At 37.2% G+C, this 17,759-nt stretch overlaps 1 protein-coding gene across 1 annotated transcript; it reads left to right on the top strand.

Moving 5' to 3' along the window:
- The first annotated feature begins 648 nt into the window (after window positions 1–648).
- On the top strand, window positions 649–12,602 carry LOC113280500. Its single transcript, XM_026529118.1, has 8 exons — window positions 649–677; window positions 780–1,798; window positions 9,994–10,442; window positions 10,860–11,032; window positions 11,134–11,244; window positions 11,457–11,651; window positions 11,728–11,833; window positions 11,943–12,602. The coding sequence occupies exons 1-8, from the start codon at window positions 649–651 to the stop codon at window positions 12,600–12,602; spliced, it is 2,742 nt and encodes a 913-aa protein (XP_026384903.1).
- The last annotated feature ends 5,157 nt before the right edge of the window (window positions 12,603–17,759 follow it).

Raw genomic sequence — 17,759 nt, 5'->3', positions numbered from 1 at the left:
AAATTATAAAGTAGTCTCCAAAATCTTTATTTATTGTTATATACTGGTATCCAATGATTTCACTGAAATTTATTTTATTCAATCTCACAATACCGGGGCGAAATATGCTTATTTCGGAGATGTTCCTTGAGTAATTGATCTCAAGGTTCAGACTTCAAGTGACGGTAAGATGATTTACTTTACTCTCTTTCATTGTTTTGCTTACATGTTTGATGCACATGTATATATTATAGATATCAATGTGTGGTTTTCATTGAAGTAGGCAGTATGATATGGACCTGCCGGTTGCACCCCATTAGAAAAAAGTTTAAATATAATTTTCATACGGCCAGTGATTCGTGCATCAGTGAAATGAATGATGCATCATTGCATCAATGTAATTTAAGAAGTTACCACCCAGATAATATGAGAGAATTACTGCTCCAATCTTTTTTTTCTATATGTAAATATCTTATGATTTTTTAATCCGTTGTGGTTACTTATACTGGTTATCATATTTTGATTGCGCCAGGTGCCATTAATCTTTAATAAATTCAACATTCCAACCAAAGAAGTGGCTCCAGTGTTGGTTGAGAAGGGAAATTGAAAGGTTTTTTTTAACTGGATTGAAGAACTGAACAGATTTGCAGATTCAAGTCATTCAAAATTATGAATAAAGATTGGGTTCATTGGCCAAGGTTAATATGTTGTTCACTGTAGAATATTATATTCTTTACATTGGTTTTCCCTCTTTTATTATGTTATTTCGTGATTAATTATTTCGTCGTTCTTTCATGTAGGGGTGATCTTCCATATCAGGAGGCCTTGAAGAATTTCATAGATACCGTTTGTCAGAGACTTGGAAATCCTTCTGAATTCAGTTTTCCTTGTGTTGATTGTAAGAATCTCACTTTCCCACTTCCTCCGAAAGAAGTGCATCTTCACTTGCTGAAACAAGGTTGGGATCCTACATACACTGAGTGGGTTTTTCACGGGGAGACTATACACACTTCTACTGATGTACACCAAGAGGGAGCAACAAGGGGATCATATCATATAGATGCTGCTGTTGAAGCTGATGCACATATCGATCAGGGACATGAACCTGTGCAAGATGAGGGTTTGGAAAACCATGTGGAAGAGGCGGACACACTGTTATATCCTAATTGTAAAACACACACAAAGTTATCCATCACTTTTGAATTGTATAGGCACAAGACAGTAAATGGTTTATCTAGGAAATCTTTTGACGAACTTCTCAAGACAATCGGTTCCTTGTTGCCCCCAGATCATGGTCTTCCTTGCTCAACATATGAAGTGAAAAAGCTGCTGAAATCTTATCAATTGACTTACCAGAAAATACATGCTTGTATTAATGATTGTTGTTTGTTTAGAAAAGATTTGAAAGATGCAGACGAGTGTCCTCAATGTCATTATTCTAGGTGGAAGGAAGACACATCTAACATGGACGATGCTGAAATGATAGACAAGCCGCAAAAGAAGATACCAGTGAAGGTGCTTAGGTACTTCCCCATTGTGCCGAGATTGAGAAGATTGTTTCAATCAGCAGCACTGGCTGAGCAGTTGATATGGCACGCGAGGAACAAGAGTAAGGATGGGAAGATGCGTCATCCAACAGATTCTTTGGCTTGGAAGCACATAGAAAAAAAGTATCCTGAGTTTGCTTCAGATCCCCGTAATTTGCGTCTTGGGCTTGCTGCTGATGGATTTAATCCATTTGGTGATCTTTCCGTAGCCCACAGTTGTTGGCCAGTGATGCTCGTGGTTAATAATTTTCCCCCTCAGTTGTGTATGCAAGGTGACAACATAATTATGAGCATGTTGATTCCAGGAAAAAAAAAACGGGTAATGACATTGATGTATACTTTCATCCCTTGATTGATGATCTTTTTGAGTTGTGGGAGAAAGGGGTGCAGGTATATGATTCGTTTACTAAAACAGATTTTAACTTGAAGGCGTTATTAATGTGGACAATAAACGATTTCCCTGCATATGTGATGAGTGCCAAATAATGTATATACCTATCCCTTTTTGTTGGCATTTAACTCATCTTTTGTGCATTAATTCTACATTTTATCCCATATTCTGTATTTTCATTGTTTTCAAGAATAAATATTTTTCTTACTTAATTTTATATTTTTAGGTAATAAATAAAGTTTGGATGAATTGCGGAGCGGAATAGAGCAGAAAAGTAGTGAAATGCCGGAAGAAATTACGCAAGGAAGCCGCAAAGAATGGAGCGCACGTCCAAAAAGCTAGGAATGGTCTCAAGAAGGAAGAATTGTTCTTAAAGAAGATATGGGCTTTGCATACCCAAGGCCCAAAACCCTTACCCAAACCCATTTTCTATATCCAAAACCGCCTCCATTATCATCCGTCAGATTGGATCCAACTCATCATCCTACGGTCGCTCATTCATAGAGCATCAAAATCTGAAGTCTCTGCCAAACACCACAGCGCTTAAATTCCAAGCCTTCAGATTAGAGCACATTTAGATCCTACGGTCGCTCCTTTGTCTGCGCATCAAATCTCGATACTTCCGCTTAACACTACAGTACCTAACATCATCTAAAACCGTTGACTTCGTTGTGTTTCAAAATCCAACGGTTGCATCGATTCATCTCTCATCTCACCGTTAGATCTACCAACCATCATCGCATCCCGCAGCTCAGAGTCACAAAACATCAAAATTTGATGAAGCCGCCTCACACTAGAACAACCTAACCCTATTCCCATCGCCAAACACCCCATTCTCCCAAAAACATCGAGTTCTTCTCCTTCACTCCGTCTGCAGAGAGCTGCTCTGCAACTCCATCACCTCCACCAGCTACACCTCGCTGAACCACACCACCCTGCCATCGCCACTTCCACCAGCTCCAACAACCACCCTATCTATTCCATCAAGCTCTCCCCTATTCTAATCCCTAGGTAAGAGACTGATGAGATAGATCGAGCTAGAGAAGCTAGAAAAGGCATGGGAATGAAGCTACAATGTCAGAGGAAGAATGGGTCGAGTTTAATTTGATGTTGCTACATCAAATCAGGTAAAAATCGAGAACCCTAACTTCTGTCAAATTTGAGAAATTTTACCAAAACCCTAATTTCGACTAAGAGAGAATTGAGAAGAGAGAGTAGGTAGAAATAGGGTATGGGTTAGACCCATTCCCTAATTTCTTGAAAACCTAATTTTACTGTTTTAAATTTGGGATTTAGAGATTTGGGTGAAAACCCTAATTTGTAATTTGAGGGAAATTTCTTTGGGCATAAATTGAGGACTGTGGTGTATGTAATGGGCATGCTGGACTAGCCAGTGTCCAGAACTTTGATGTTCTGTTAATGTTCTACTTTTAATTTCCTGTTGATGTTCATGTTTGTTATGTTCCTGTTGATGTGCATGTTTTAATTTCCTGTTTTAATTTCCTGTTAATGATAATCCTGTTAGTGTTAATTCTGTTTAATGTTAATGTTAGTTTAAATGCTCAACTGTTGTTTTAATTCACTGTCAAGAAGTGATGGAATGTTAGGTTAGAGCTTTGAAGCATTGTTTTGATTGAGCAATGGGAGAAATTAGTGCTCATAGCAAGCTAATTCTCTTTCCATTCCGTTTGTATGCTTAGGATGCATTGTTTTGATAGAGCAATGGGAGAAATTAGTGCTCATAGCAAGCTAATTCCCTTTCCATTCCATTTGTATGCCTAGAGCCACTGCCTTGGCCTTGCATTGTCATCACTGTTAGCTTCAACATCTCCCCTGCCCTTGGCTTAGGCCTTGGCGCCGCTGCCGGGGACTTGGGTCTGTGTTTTTTATTAGCTATTTTTGCATTTCACTGCGTAGCATTTGCATCTGCATCTGCTTCACTTCATTTGCTGTTGGACCTGCTGTTCTGAACCTGTTTTTTCTCTGCTGGGACGCCACCAAGGAAAAGAACCAAAGCCCAACTGGGTTTTTGCAACAATATCAGAGCAGCTGGGTTGTGCTTAAAAGGTAACCCATTTAAGAGAACCCAAATTGCGGGCTTCCAATTTTTAATTGTGGGCTTGTAATATTAAAGCCAATTTTTGGGCTTCTCTTATTTTCTGTTGGGTTTGTAATAATTTATTTGTGGGCTTGTTTGTTTAATTTGTGGGCTTGTATTTAATTTTTGTGAGCTTGTTTAAATTGGACTTGTATCTTGTATTCTGGGTTTTTAAACCCAGCTGAGCTTGTAACCGATCACGCTAGTTGAACTCGTTAGTGGGCCGAGTACCCAAATTCTAGGCCGAGATTTTGGACTCAGTTCCACCAAAAGTTTTCAACCAAGCGGAGCCAAAGCAAACGCAAAACAAACAGTGGGCTTGCTCCCATTCAAAAACCAAATTTTATTTTCTGTTAAAAAAAAAAAAACCCAAAATTTTTACTTTTCTCCCATTCAAAAACCAAATTTTACTTGCTCCCATTTAATTTTTACTTTTCTCCCATTCAAAAACCAAAATTTTCTACTTTGCTCCCATTTTTAAACCAAATTTTCTTTCAAATATATCCCATCAAAACCAAAATTTTCCCATAAAAAACCAAAATTTTGAAAACCCATTAAAACCAAATAGTGGGCTTTGTGTCTTTTCAAAATGGGCCAACCTCATGCTCTCCATGAATACATGTATCCGTCAATAAAAATTCCATTATCATGTATTGTATTACCTCAAACCAATAACCCTTTTAAAATAAATGCAAGCATGATACAAATACTTCCTATATTTCGGGGGTTCGATTCTGAGAACCCCTATACTCATGTAAGGGAGTTTGAACAAATTTGTCGGACTATGCAACCTGATCATATGTCCGAAGACTCTCTGAAATTGCGTTTGTTTACATTTTCTTTAAAGGAAAGGGACAAAACATGGTTTTATGGTTTGAGACCACAATCAATCAACACTTGGGACCAACTCACAGATCTATTTTTCAAAAAATTCTTTCCACATCATAGGACCATCGCTATTCGTCAAAGTATCAATTGTTTTGTCCAATTGGATGAGGAAACTGTTTTTCACTATTTTGAACGTTTTAATGAATTGTTGAGTGAATGTCCGCACCATGGAATTGAGAAGTGGAGACTTGTCGTCATCCTCTATGAGGGACTAGACTTTAAATCTCGAACCATGGTTGAGTCTATGTGTAATGGTGAGTTTATTGATAAATCTGTGGATGATGCATGGAATTTTTTAGCCGAGATTGCAGAGAAAACCCATCAATGGGAATCCGTTAGGGAAACAGGAACAACACCACATGATATGAGTCACCCCCATGAATTAGAGTTTTATTCTTGTAATAGCTCCGACCTTAGGATTGAAAATTATCCTAGATTACAAAATCCCTATCATGATGATGATGATGATTATGATGTTATGTTAGAAGAACATGTCTATACTGAAAATGTTATGGAACCTTTGGGTTCAAATACATTAGGCTTCTCTGCCCCGACCTTAATGCATGATATTTCTTCTAGTATTCCATGTGATGTTTCCCCTGATGTGCCGATACACGAGAATAAATCTGTTGATGATGTTGATGATTCTGATTGTGATCTTGCCAATTGATTGATGATTGTGAGCATGATGTGACATGTGTAGATGAGTTAGGAGATTTTGATTTGATTGATAATGATGCCTATTCTTCTACCTAAGTCACAATCTGATGGCCTTCCACCCAACCTAGATTTGGTTTGTACCCATATTGTCAAACCGATTTTTCTGAAAATTCCTAATCTAGGATTGGAACTGTGTGCTCCCAAGTCCTCTTGGACTATTTTGCTTCAAAATATAACACTTTTAAAGAGCCACATTGGAATGCATTTCTTTGCCCATCCCGAACAAAGTCCATTTCAGTTAGACCTTGTGAATCCTGCACCCCTAAAATTGTTAGATTTTGTGCTTAAAAGTGAACCTGTTGAAAAATTTTGGTTTAGGGGTGATTCATTCGGTTTTTCACTCTCACTCCCATTTAAGTCCAATTTTAGTGTTTTGAAACTTTCTATGTCTCTACACTTTTTCTTTTGGGTTGATCCTCAACTCTTTAGACTTTTGTGTATGGTGAATTTTTTGTATATAATCCAGTAGATAAAATTTCTTAAAAACCCTTTTGTTCCTTTTGTATATATTTTGCTAATCCAATATGATCTCGGCTGAAATATGTTGGATTTTTGCCTTGAATAACGGAGTTTTAATTCTGCTTTCGCCGAAATCGGGTATTCTCTCTCCTTTTACTCTACTCAGCATGTCCCTTTCCATATGTTGCATTTTAATTCTTTCCATATTTTGAAACATTGAGGACAATGTTTAGTTTAGGTTTGGGGGTATAGAGTAGATACCATGATAATATGCATAATTGAAAACGAACTCCTTCTTCTTTTGAAAAAATTGAAAAATTCCAAAAAAATTAAAAAAAAATGAAAAATCATAAAAATGGAGCTCATTTACCTTGAAATGTTGACTCTTGTGCAAATATGTATTTTTATTAGGAGTCTTAGTCTAGATATTTAGGCACCCTGATTCTAGCACAATTCACATAGTGATAAGAAATTTGCACGCGCACGATCTACCAATACATGTATGGCCTCGATCTTCAAGGTGTTTGATAGGAAGTTACGATTGCCAATCACTTTAGAATACTGAACGAAACTTGACTAGCTTGTTCTTTGGTTGGTTGGGATAGAAGGTGGAGGTTACATTAAGAAAGACAACCATCGAATTTAACTGGGTGCATCAAAAAGGGCTACCTCTTGCAAAGTGTCATGTAATTTTTGTTTCCTTTTGTATTTGTATCAAAAGTGTTTCTTTTGCAAAAAAAAAAAAAAAAAAAAAAAAAAAAAAAAAAAAACGATGTATATATTCAGAAAAAAAAAAAAAAAAAAAAAAAAAAGAAAAAAAATATCAGAAAATACAAAAAATCAAGTATTTATCAATTCCATCATCTCTTGTTCCAAAATAAAAAGAGAATAGTCAATGTAAATAGTCATCTTTTGTGTTTTATTGTAATAAGCAAGGAGGGTGTATGCCATTGATGTACAACGCGAGTAATTGTGAAATACCTCCAACTCATTCACAATTCTCGTAAAGTCCGGACAGCTAGCTAGATTTCGACTCAGTTCTTAGCCTGAGAAACTATCTCTTGGTGATTAGTAGTCATAACTTCAGATCTTTCTTTACACATGTGTAGATACACTTTACACTCTTATCACATGTCTTTTTTGTTATCAGTGCTAGGATTGTGCCTTTGATAGCTAGATTGACATCTCCATTTTGCTGTGAGCTTAAACTGTTTTGCACATGTCACATTTGATGGAATCTGAGCTTATATTTTGACCTAGAACTTTGTAGGTACGTTCTAAGCAAACCTTCACGAGACTTCAACTCGTCCACTAGGGACACTTAGTGGTTTAAAAGGCTTAGTGCATACGCTAAATGCATTCGAGAGACCAGCGACAGTGGTATAGTAGGATTTCCTTAGTTTTGTTTTACTTGAGGACAAGTAAAATTCAGGTTTGGGGGTATTTGATGAGTGCCAAATAATGTATATATTATCCCTTTTTGTTGGCATTTAACTCATCTTTTGTGCAGTAATTCTACATTTTATCCCATATTCTGTATTTTCATTGTTTTCAAGAATAAATATTTTTCTTACTTAATTTTATTTTTAGGTAATAAATAAAGTTGGATGAATTGCGGAGCGGAAAGAGAGAAAGTAGTGAAAAGCCGGAAGAAATTACGCAAGGAAGCCGCAAAGAATGGAGCGCACGTCCAAAAAGCTAGGAATGGGCTCAAGAAGGAAGAATTGTTCTTAAAGAAGATATGGGCTTTGCATACCCAAGGCCCAAAACCCTTACCCAAACCCATTTTCTATATCCAAAACCGCCTCCATTATCAGCCGTCAGATTGGATCCAATTCATCATCCTACGGTCGCTCATTCATATAGCATCAAAATCTGAAGTCTCTGCCAAACACCACAGCGCTTAAATTCCAAGCCTTCAGATTAGAGCACATTTAGATCCTACGGTCGCTCATTTGTCTGCGCATCAAATCTCGATACTTCCGCTTAACACTACAGTACCTAACATCATCTAAAACCGTTGACTTCGTTGTGTTTCAAAATCCAACGGTTGCATCGATTCATCTCTCATCTCACCGTTAGATCTACCAACCATCATCGCATCCCGCAGCTCAGAGTCACAAAACATCAAAATTTGATGAAGCCGCCTCACTCTAGAACAACCTAACCCTATTCCCATCGCCAAATACCCCCTTCTCCCAAAAACATCGAGTTCTTCTCCTCCACTCCGTCTGCAGAGAGCTGCTCTGCAACTCCATCACCTCCACCAGCTACACCTCGCTGAACCACACCACCCTGCCATCGCCACTTCCACCAGCTCCAACAACCACCCTATCTCTCTACCTATCTATTCCATCAAGCTCTCCCCTATTCTAATCCCTAGGTAAGAGACTGATGAGATAGATCGAGCTAGAGAAGCTAGAAAAGGCATGGGAATGAAGCTACAATGTCAGAGGAAGAATGGGTCGAGTTTAATTTGATGTTGCTACATCAAATCAGGTAAAAATCGAGAACCCTAACTTCTGTCAAATTTGAGAAATTTTACCAAAACCCTAATTTCGACTAAGAGAGAATTGAGAAGAGAGAGTAGGTAGAAATAGGGTATGGGTTAGACCCATTCCCTAATTTCTTGAAAACCTAATTTTACTGTTTTAAATTTGGGATTTAGGGATTTGGGTGAAAACCCTAATTTGTAATTTGAGGGAAATTTCTTTGGGCATAAATTGAGGACTGTGGTGTATGTAATGGGCATGCTGGACTAGCCAGTGTCCAGAACTTTGATGTTCTGTTAATGTTCTACTTTTAATTTCCTGTTGATGTTCATGTTTGTTATGTTCCTATTGATGTGCATGTTTTAATTTCCTGTTTTAATTTCCTGTTAGTGTTAATTCTGTTTAATGTTAATGTTAGTTTAAATGCTCAACTGTTGTTTTAATTCACTGTCAAGAAGTGATGGAATGTTAGGTTAGAGCTTTGAAGCATTGTTTTGATTGAGCAATAGGAGAAATTAGTGCTCATAGCAAGCTAATTCTCTTTCCATTCCATTTGTATGCTTAGGATGCATTGTTTTGATAGAGCAATGGGAGAAATTAGTGCTCATAGCAAGCTAATTCCCTTTCCATTCCATTTGTATGCCTAGAGCCACTGCCTTGGCCTTTCATTGTCATCACTGTTAGCTTCAACATCTCCCCTGCCCTTGGCTTAGGCCTTGGTTTATCTCTTTGTCATTCTTTATGTCATTATCACCTTCACCATCATCATTGTTGTTTGCTGTTTGCTTATGTCATTGTTAATATGCACATGTAGATTACTGTTGTTTTATCATTGTATATATTGCCACATTGTATATATTGATACTATCTCCATTGCCATCCTCACTGCCTTGGTCTTTCCCCTTGCTATATTGCCTTGTTTTGCCCTGTTATGCTTCCCTGAGCAGCCTGCATTACCCTTCTGCTGCTGCTGAAACCACTGCTGCTGCTGCTGAAACCACTGCTGCTGCTGCACTGAGCTTGCCTCAGCTAAGACCACAGTTCAGTTTAAGGCCTAAAGCCCAGTTCACAAGTGAGCTGTTAAGCCCAGTCCACAGTTCTATCCAAAAGCCTAGTGTACTGATAGGCTAAAGCTAAAGCCCAGTTCATTCCCAAAGAACTCAAAGGCCCAAAGCACAATCATAACCCATTGGTTACCAAAATCCATTGGTACCCAAAGCCCAACAATAGCAACTAGAACCCAAAATAGCTAAACACTCCAAAACACACCCAGTCTCTGTGGATCGACCCGTACTTGCACGAGCTACAACCGACGACCGTGCACTTGCGGTATTACTGTAGGCCCGTTTTTATTACGCTTAATTTTCACGCTTTCCCGGGTCCACCAATATGGTAATTTATCCGGATGTACGTATAAAGGGAAGGCAACCTGTCCTCTTTGCGGTGAAAATACACTTTCAAACTGGTTGGCATTTAGTCGTAAAACTATCTACTTGAATCATAGGAGATTTCTTCGTCATAATCATCCTCTTCGGCAGAAAAAAGACTGGTTTGATGGAGAGATTGAGAGGAAGGAAAAGCCACCTGTTATGTCTGGTGCTGCGGCACTTGAATGTCATAATAGTATTGCAAATGAGTTTGGGAAAGCGGAGAAGAACGAGGAGGAGATAAGGAAAAAGAAAGAGCAAAAGAAGAAGAATAAGGGCAAGAGTAGTGCGGCAGCAAGTGCAAATGTGGGTAATTATAAATGTGGGAAGCGGAAAAGGGATGTTGTTGCTGATGCGGCTATTTCTGGTGCAAATGATGATGAAACTGAACTTCGGGTGTTTAACAAACGATCAATATTCTTCGACTTGCCTTACTGGAAGGTTAGTTCCATAACTTCAAACTTAATTGTTAATATTTGGCTATGGGTTCTTCTGCTTTGCACCATGTTAGCCTCTAAACTTCACATTATCAATGTTGGGTTTTTCCATAAATTAAATGTATGATCTTTTATTTCTTTATATAATTAATTACTAATGTTGGGTTTTTCCATCTTCCTAGGTTTTATTACTATGGCACAATATTGATGTTATACATACAGAAAAAAATGTTTGCGAGAGTATTATTGGTACCATATTGAATATAAAGTCCAAAACAAAAAACGGTCTAAAGTCCCGCAATGATCTGAAGAGTATGGGAATAAGACCAGAATTACATCCAGTAGAGATAAATGGAAAAATGATCCTTCCACCAGCACCATACTGTTTAAATGACAAGGAAAAGGCTATATTGTATAATAGGATGAGAAATTTAAAGGTCCATATGGTTTTAGTTCTGATCTTAGAAAGCATTTCTCAAAAGATGGTTGCTTAGGTGTTCTTAAGGCTCATGATTACCATGTTCTTATGCAACAGATATTACCCGTTGCTTTGCAAGGACTTTTACCTGTAGGGCCAAGGGAGGCAATTTTCAGGTTATGTTCTTATTTTCACGAAATATGCCAAAGCGCAGTTGATCTCCATAGATTAATAGAACTTGAGTAGAAGTTGCTGAGACTTTGTGTATGTTGGAGAGGTACTTCCCTCCGTCACTTTTTGATGTCATGATGCACTTGACAATTCACCTAGCTAGAGAAGTGCGATTATGTGGACCTGTACAATATCGTTGGATGTATCCATTTGAAAGGTATGCCAATTTAATTTATATTACTTCTGTTTTTTGGTTTCGTGTAGAAAGTTATGCCCTTTGTATCTTAGAGATACTAATATTTAATTAACTAGTAACTGTTGCATACTCGACTTTCCTAGGTATATGAAGACATTCAAATAATATGTAAATAATTATGCACAACCTGAAGCTTGTATAGCCGAGTGTTATCTTGGAATGGAGTGTGTTAGGTATTTTGATATTCGTAAGTCCCAAGCAACTGAAACAGGAGTAAAGCAAAGGCGTAACGAAAACACTCAAAATGGTTCCACACCGGCAGCACGTCCTCTTTCTAAAGGTGTCCAAGTGCGTATGGATAGTGAGAAGTTAAAGATAGCTCACAGATATGTGCTTTTTAACACACCCGAAATTGACCCATATATGATGTAAGTATGATGTTCACGTTTATTAAAAATGGTCTGTCAATTAAAACTTCATTTTCTAATTTTAATTTTGTCTTAGAATGCATATGTACGAGTTAAAATCTCCTGCTGGGAGGGCAATTACTAGTGAAGACCAACTCAATTCCATACAGTCTGACACATTTGCAGATTGGTTTCAACAAAAGGTATGTTTATTCCACTCTTAGTCAGATTATGAATCATATAAATCTAACTTCTTATGCTTAGATAACAAATTTAGTTATATTCTTATGTCCTGAGATTATAGATTTGTAGGTTAAGATGCAAACTGAACAAGGCATGCCAATATCACACACGGTAGAATGGTTGTCATATGGGACGTTAGAAAACTGCATATCATATAAAGGCTTGCTTATCAATGACACTAGGTTTATTACGAAGGATGTTAAGAGAGTCACACAAAACAGTGGAGTTTCAATTGAATCAACAACCTTAGTTGAAGGATTGTCAGAAACTAGTGGGTTCTACGGTGTTTTAGAAGAAATTCTATTGTTGGACTACAATCATATGTTTCAAATTCCAATATTCAAATGTGATTGGGCTCACACCAATTTTGGTGTGAAGGTAGAAGATGGATTTACATTAGTCAATTTAAAGCAGCATAAGAACCAATACTGTAACGATCCATTCATTTTAGTAAAGCAAGCGCGACAAGTTTTCTATTCTCGAGAGTCAAATACATCTAACTGGTATGTGATGGTGAAACCACCGCCTAGGGGTTTCCATGAATTAGAGGAATACAATGAAAAGCATGACACAAATTTCCAACCAGTGGATACTTCAACTCTTGGTTTCCAAATGGATGACGAGAGACGAGAGTTACTTAAGAGAAGATGGGGAATATACCATAGTGGTTCCGACAAAGAAGAAGAACAAAAAGAAGAAGAAAAAGAAGTTCACAAGTTAGATCAGTAGTTTATTGTTTTTACGGTATTGTATTCTTACTTTAGCAATATTTGGTGTTATTTTCCTTCTCAGTAATCTACTTCAACTGCTATTCTCAAGTTTCTTGCTACAGCTGAGTGTGTAGTTCTGTATGAGTTGTTAATTAATAGTGCAAGATCTTTCTTTGTGAAGTATGCTTCTATTGAGAATGAGTATGGAACACTAGATGCTATCACTCTCCACTTCTATGGATATTTGATGTATCCATGCTACTGCCGCACATGGGGTGTTTTTTCGCTGATATCAGTATTGCAGTGTGTGCTATGTGACTGCGCGTATTGGCTTGTGTATTTATCACTTATCAAACTCTATGTTCTATTGTTGGTAATTCAGGGCTGCTTTTGTTATCATCATTTGTGTGTGAATATCGGTTTGGAGATGGTAATGTTTTTCAGAAACGTGCAGAGTGCAGACCACTGTTCTCATATGTACAGGTTTGCAGGTTGTAAGAATGCAGCTTGCATACTCTGGTTGTATTTTCTTTACTAATACTAGTATTTTTCTTGCAAAAAGACAGTTAACAGCTCCATTTGTGTGCTTAGTTATAAAATGCTAGCTCTGTTACTTTTATAACACCATTTTTAACTCCGCCAATGTAAATGATATATCATTTCATTGCCGGTCTCAAGGCCGGATGAAGGAGGAGAGAAAATGAGACATTTCAGTTTTTATGGTTGCTATATTTGCCCACTTAAATTCTGCCTTGGTCTCAACTTGTGCATATTTTCTCTACATCTGCTTATATTCGTATATATATGCTCCCTCCCTTCTAACTTATAATTTGATGGTATACTTTTTCCATAATTCCCCAGTTGCATGCTTTGGTTAAAGTGGGTGGTCTTATAGAATGTATGTGATTATTTACAGAGAAGAATGTATATGGTTACAGAGAATGCTTCGCGCTCTTTGCGGATGAGTCGGCTTTGAGCATTATATTTTGTTTTACAACGCTTATGAAGAGTTGTCATAATAGTATATTAAAGAACCACCAACTTTACAGAACTTGTGATAGTGTAGGTATGGTTAGTGGTGTAGACTTCCATATAGGAGGCTCAGGGTCGAATCCCCCAAACCTAATTTTTTCCAACATTCTATATTTTAACTTCAACAACACTTATAAGTGTTGTTATACGTTTCTATTAAAAAAAAAAAAAAAAAACCTAAACTTGTGAACTGTAAGGATGGTTGATGAGCTATACATCCACGCATTAGGTTCATGTTCGAATCTCCCCTCTAACGTATTTTTCATTATCATATTTTTGTGTTCTTCAACAACACTTGTGAGAATTGTGATAGGCTAAGTCACTACACTTATGAAACAAAGTTGTTATACCTAAATGTCGTCACAACAATTTTGCTAAAGATGTTGTCGTTTGTTTTCTTAGCGCAACCCCTTGTTCCTAAGTGTTGGTAGTGATGATATACGACAACTCTTTCTTTGAAACCAGTTGTAAAACATAGGACTTTCTACGATGTATAGCGAAGTGTTGTAAATCTCCAGTTGTAGATGTATATTTTTCCCATAATGCATGGGGTTTTCTCCCGCCAAAATGAGCTACGCTTCCCACCAGTACGCAATCGTCAAGCGAATTTTGGCTGAAGTAACAGTTATAAGCTATAAAACCATTATTTGCAAGACTTAACCATGGGAGCTTAATTGTTAATCTGTCCCTGCCCTAATAGTTCTTTTACCAAGTACGACGTTACATTGTCATATGGCATTTGTGGTAGTCCAACCTAAACTATGTTGAGATACTCGATCGGTCATCAGTTTGACATTTCCTCTTACTTCCAGAATGTGGTTCCTTTGATGGCGCAATTTGTGTTGCTCTTCAAGGGGTTGGCCTAGTCTTTTTTTAGTGAATTGATCGATGGATTAAACGGATGGACGGAAGTCCCAACAAATCCCATGCTCATGAGTTTTTGACTGAAAATTGATCCATGCAACTTGCAAGTACGCAACAACTAATAGAAGTGATCAATATAAACTTCTTCCGTATAAAAAGGGGAAGATCATGTGGTTCCAACAATGTGTAAACTTTCCTCATTATATATTATAATTTTCTTGCATATAATGTATTTTACAAGAGTCGACCTGTCAACCTCAGACTATAAAATGAGGAGGGTATCAATCCATTGTCTTAGACAAGGAGGACTGGGTCGCACTATATATATCCGGAGGAATTTTGATTTTTTCCTCAACTGATTTGATTTGGCGAAATATTTCCGGAAAATATTTATTTCTTATACTTATCTAAAAGCCTTTCAAAGTATTACTGTAGATTTAAGATCTGAAGAACTCGGTATGGGAAGAGAAAAACTAATGAAAAGTATCAGAGTAAGTGGTGATTTTGACGAAAATATATACGGTGAAATATTGAGTAGGGTTCCGATTAAATCCCTCGTCAGGTTCAAATGTGTAAGCACAGGTTGGAAATCGATGATTAGCAATGACAATTACTTTATTGATTTACATCTTTCGCGAACAAAAACACGCTCATCTTCATCTACATTATTCGTGATAGTCCGAACTGCTGAAGAGAAGACTGTCGTTTCTATGGATCTATTAATCGATGTACCTGCAGTTATAAGATTTCCAATTCAGTTGACAAAACATGAAGGGATTCTCAAACCTGTTAATGGTTTTGATCTGTTCCTACTACAAGGATTTCTATCTTGGCCGCACTGCTGTTTGCATAAGGAATTTCATGACCCGGGAAGAAACGCCATGGATTGAAGTACAAGTGGAAAATATGAAAAAGAAGGTTTATTTTCAAACGATAGAGCATGGGTTCGGGTTCGACGTTACCATCAAGGAACACAAAGTGATATCCATACGGCAAACACAAATTAAAGCCTCAGGTAAAATGTTTTGTTATATAGTTTGTAAGGTTATGAATATAGGGAGGAAACATTATAGTGCATGGAGAATGATAGATGATTTCCCGGCCTATATGATCCAAGGTGATGGAATTTTTGTTAATAGGTCTTTATACTGGCTGGGTAGAAGCAGTATTCCTACATCAAACTGTCACAACAAGTCACCTACTAAATACATTGGTAGATTGTCCGAAGTCATTGTTGCGTTTGATGTTGGAAGCGAACAATTTAGGTCAATACCCATTCCAAATTTCATCATGAATCAACCTGACAGCATGCTGAGTTTTGAATCCCGAGTAGTTTATATAATAGAAGTGGATGGACATATAGCACTAGTTGACCAATTAGTGAACATCCAGATTTCCAAGTTGTGGATATTTGATGAAGATGGTAGTGGCCACCAGAAGATTGCTACTAATGCTACTATTGGTAGTATAGATGGAAATTGGATTGAAGAGACAATTTTGATGCCTTTCGGTCATTCAGAATTGTACCGTTACTTCTTTGAGTCCATTACGGGTACAAAAAAGCTTGTTATACGAATGTCACTGGTTAATACAACCTTCTATACTCTTTATCTGTACGACCGGGAAAATAAGACTTTTATGCTGGTTGAAATCAGTGGAATGCCGAGGAATATATGTGCTCCGTCCGACCTAGTGGCAAATTTTACCGAGAGTGTTTTACCAGTTCCGAAGAAACAGCAGCAACGGTAACATCAGTCTGGTAAGTTATGGTTGAGGGGTTGGATGGTGAAGATGACGAAAAAAGTGGAAAGAACTACGATGAATGGATGGAGGCCGATACTAATCCACCAGCTGTCCTAAATCTTATTCCGATAATGCCGACATTCTTTCAACAAGAAAAGAGTACCCTAATTATTATGGAGGAAGAAGTTCAGAAAGTGTTGAAGCCGGCAGATATGATGATGGAAAATAATGAAAAAAAAGTCAGTAAAAGGTAAAGAAGAAGGGTACAACAATAATTAATGGTATTTGAAGAGTCAGCCACATCAAGGCAAACTAAATGAAGTTTTGTTGCTCGAATGTCAGGGGTCTAGCTATTAAAACTAGAGTTACAACAAAGATGTTTTCACAAAGAAATTATTGATGTTATCTAAAAGCTTGTTTGATGCTCTCTAATCTCTTGCAATTTTAGAAGTTATTAATATATGTCGATGACTTATCTTGAAAAAGCATAGAATTGAGACAATTAACTATCTTCTATTTATTTCCTTTATTTTAACCAGTATAAAACGCACGCGGGATGCGGTTCCGATCACTCAAAATCACGGAACCCAAACCTATCTACGTTCCTATTAGAAGAAACATAATAGGATTTTGGGGGCAAAAAAAAATTATATAAAAACCGGAAAAGAATTACACCCAAAGACCCAAAATAATGAAATACGCGCCATGTGCCTGACGTTATGTTCCAACTAAAACTGAATTTTTTTTCATTCCATGTTTTTTCAATCACAAATATCCATTTACAGAGTGTTTTTAACATTTCTCTTGATCTTTTTAGATCAAATTATTTTATTGTGGTGACCATTAAATTAAATTTAAGAAATTGAGAAACATTTTGAAGCACATACCGAAAATGTATGAAACATGAGTTGTTGAACATTAACAATGAAAAAAAAAATAGAAAAGTAATTTAGCATGCTAGAACTGCAACTTGATAGAAAAAGGTTCATCTCTAGTTAACAGAGACTGAGGAACATCCGCATTACAGTGAAATAGATGGTTACCCCTCATACACAATCAGTCACCAAGATAAGTCGCCATTAGATGATCATGGCCGACGACAAAAGCAGTTTTTTTTCCATGGACGATAACCCTCTTGATGACTTTTGAGCCAAACTACACACTGCTCCAAATCAAGATATGCATTTGGCTCATCTATCATATATATGTATATACATCCGCATGCTACATTGTACATAAAAAAAATTGTAAAAATCGGTTGATTCTTGGTCAAATTATTATCAACTCGGTCGATGCTTGGTCAAATCATTATCAAATTAATTTTTGGTTATAATGTGGATACGGAAAATACAATCAAACACGTGTACGAAAGAAAGAGTATGATTCAGTCAAGTGAGTCTGATCTAAGATCTTTTACTATACCCTGAAAATCCTCGTCAGTGACTTGTCAAATCAAGTCATTATTAACTAATTGGCGAGGATATGTGCGCGAGATGACAAAGCGAGAAGGACTCGGGTTGCGAAGAATCTGTTGGAG

The sequence above is a fragment of the Papaver somniferum genome, chromosome 5 (genome assembly GCF_003573695.1).
Source record: "Papaver somniferum cultivar HN1 chromosome 5, ASM357369v1, whole genome shotgun sequence".
Taxonomy (NCBI): Eukaryota; Viridiplantae; Streptophyta; class Magnoliopsida; order Ranunculales; family Papaveraceae; genus Papaver; species Papaver somniferum.
The sequence above is the reverse complement of the archived record's forward strand: the minus strand, read 5'-3'. Positions and strand labels throughout refer to the sequence as shown.

Excerpts from the sequence above, each read along its gene's own strand:
- LOC113280500 (XM_026529118.1), top strand. The coding sequence starts at position 649 with ATGAATAAAGATTGGGTTCATTGGCCAAG. Across the intron at positions 10,443-10,859 it reads TCGACTTGCCTTACTGGAAG|GATGAGAAATTTAAAGGTCC; the intron begins GTTAGTTCCATA and ends ATTGTATAATAG. Across the intron at positions 11,245-11,456 it reads TGGATGTATCCATTTGAAAG|GTATTTTGATATTCGTAAGT; the intron begins GTATGCCAATTT and ends GGAGTGTGTTAG.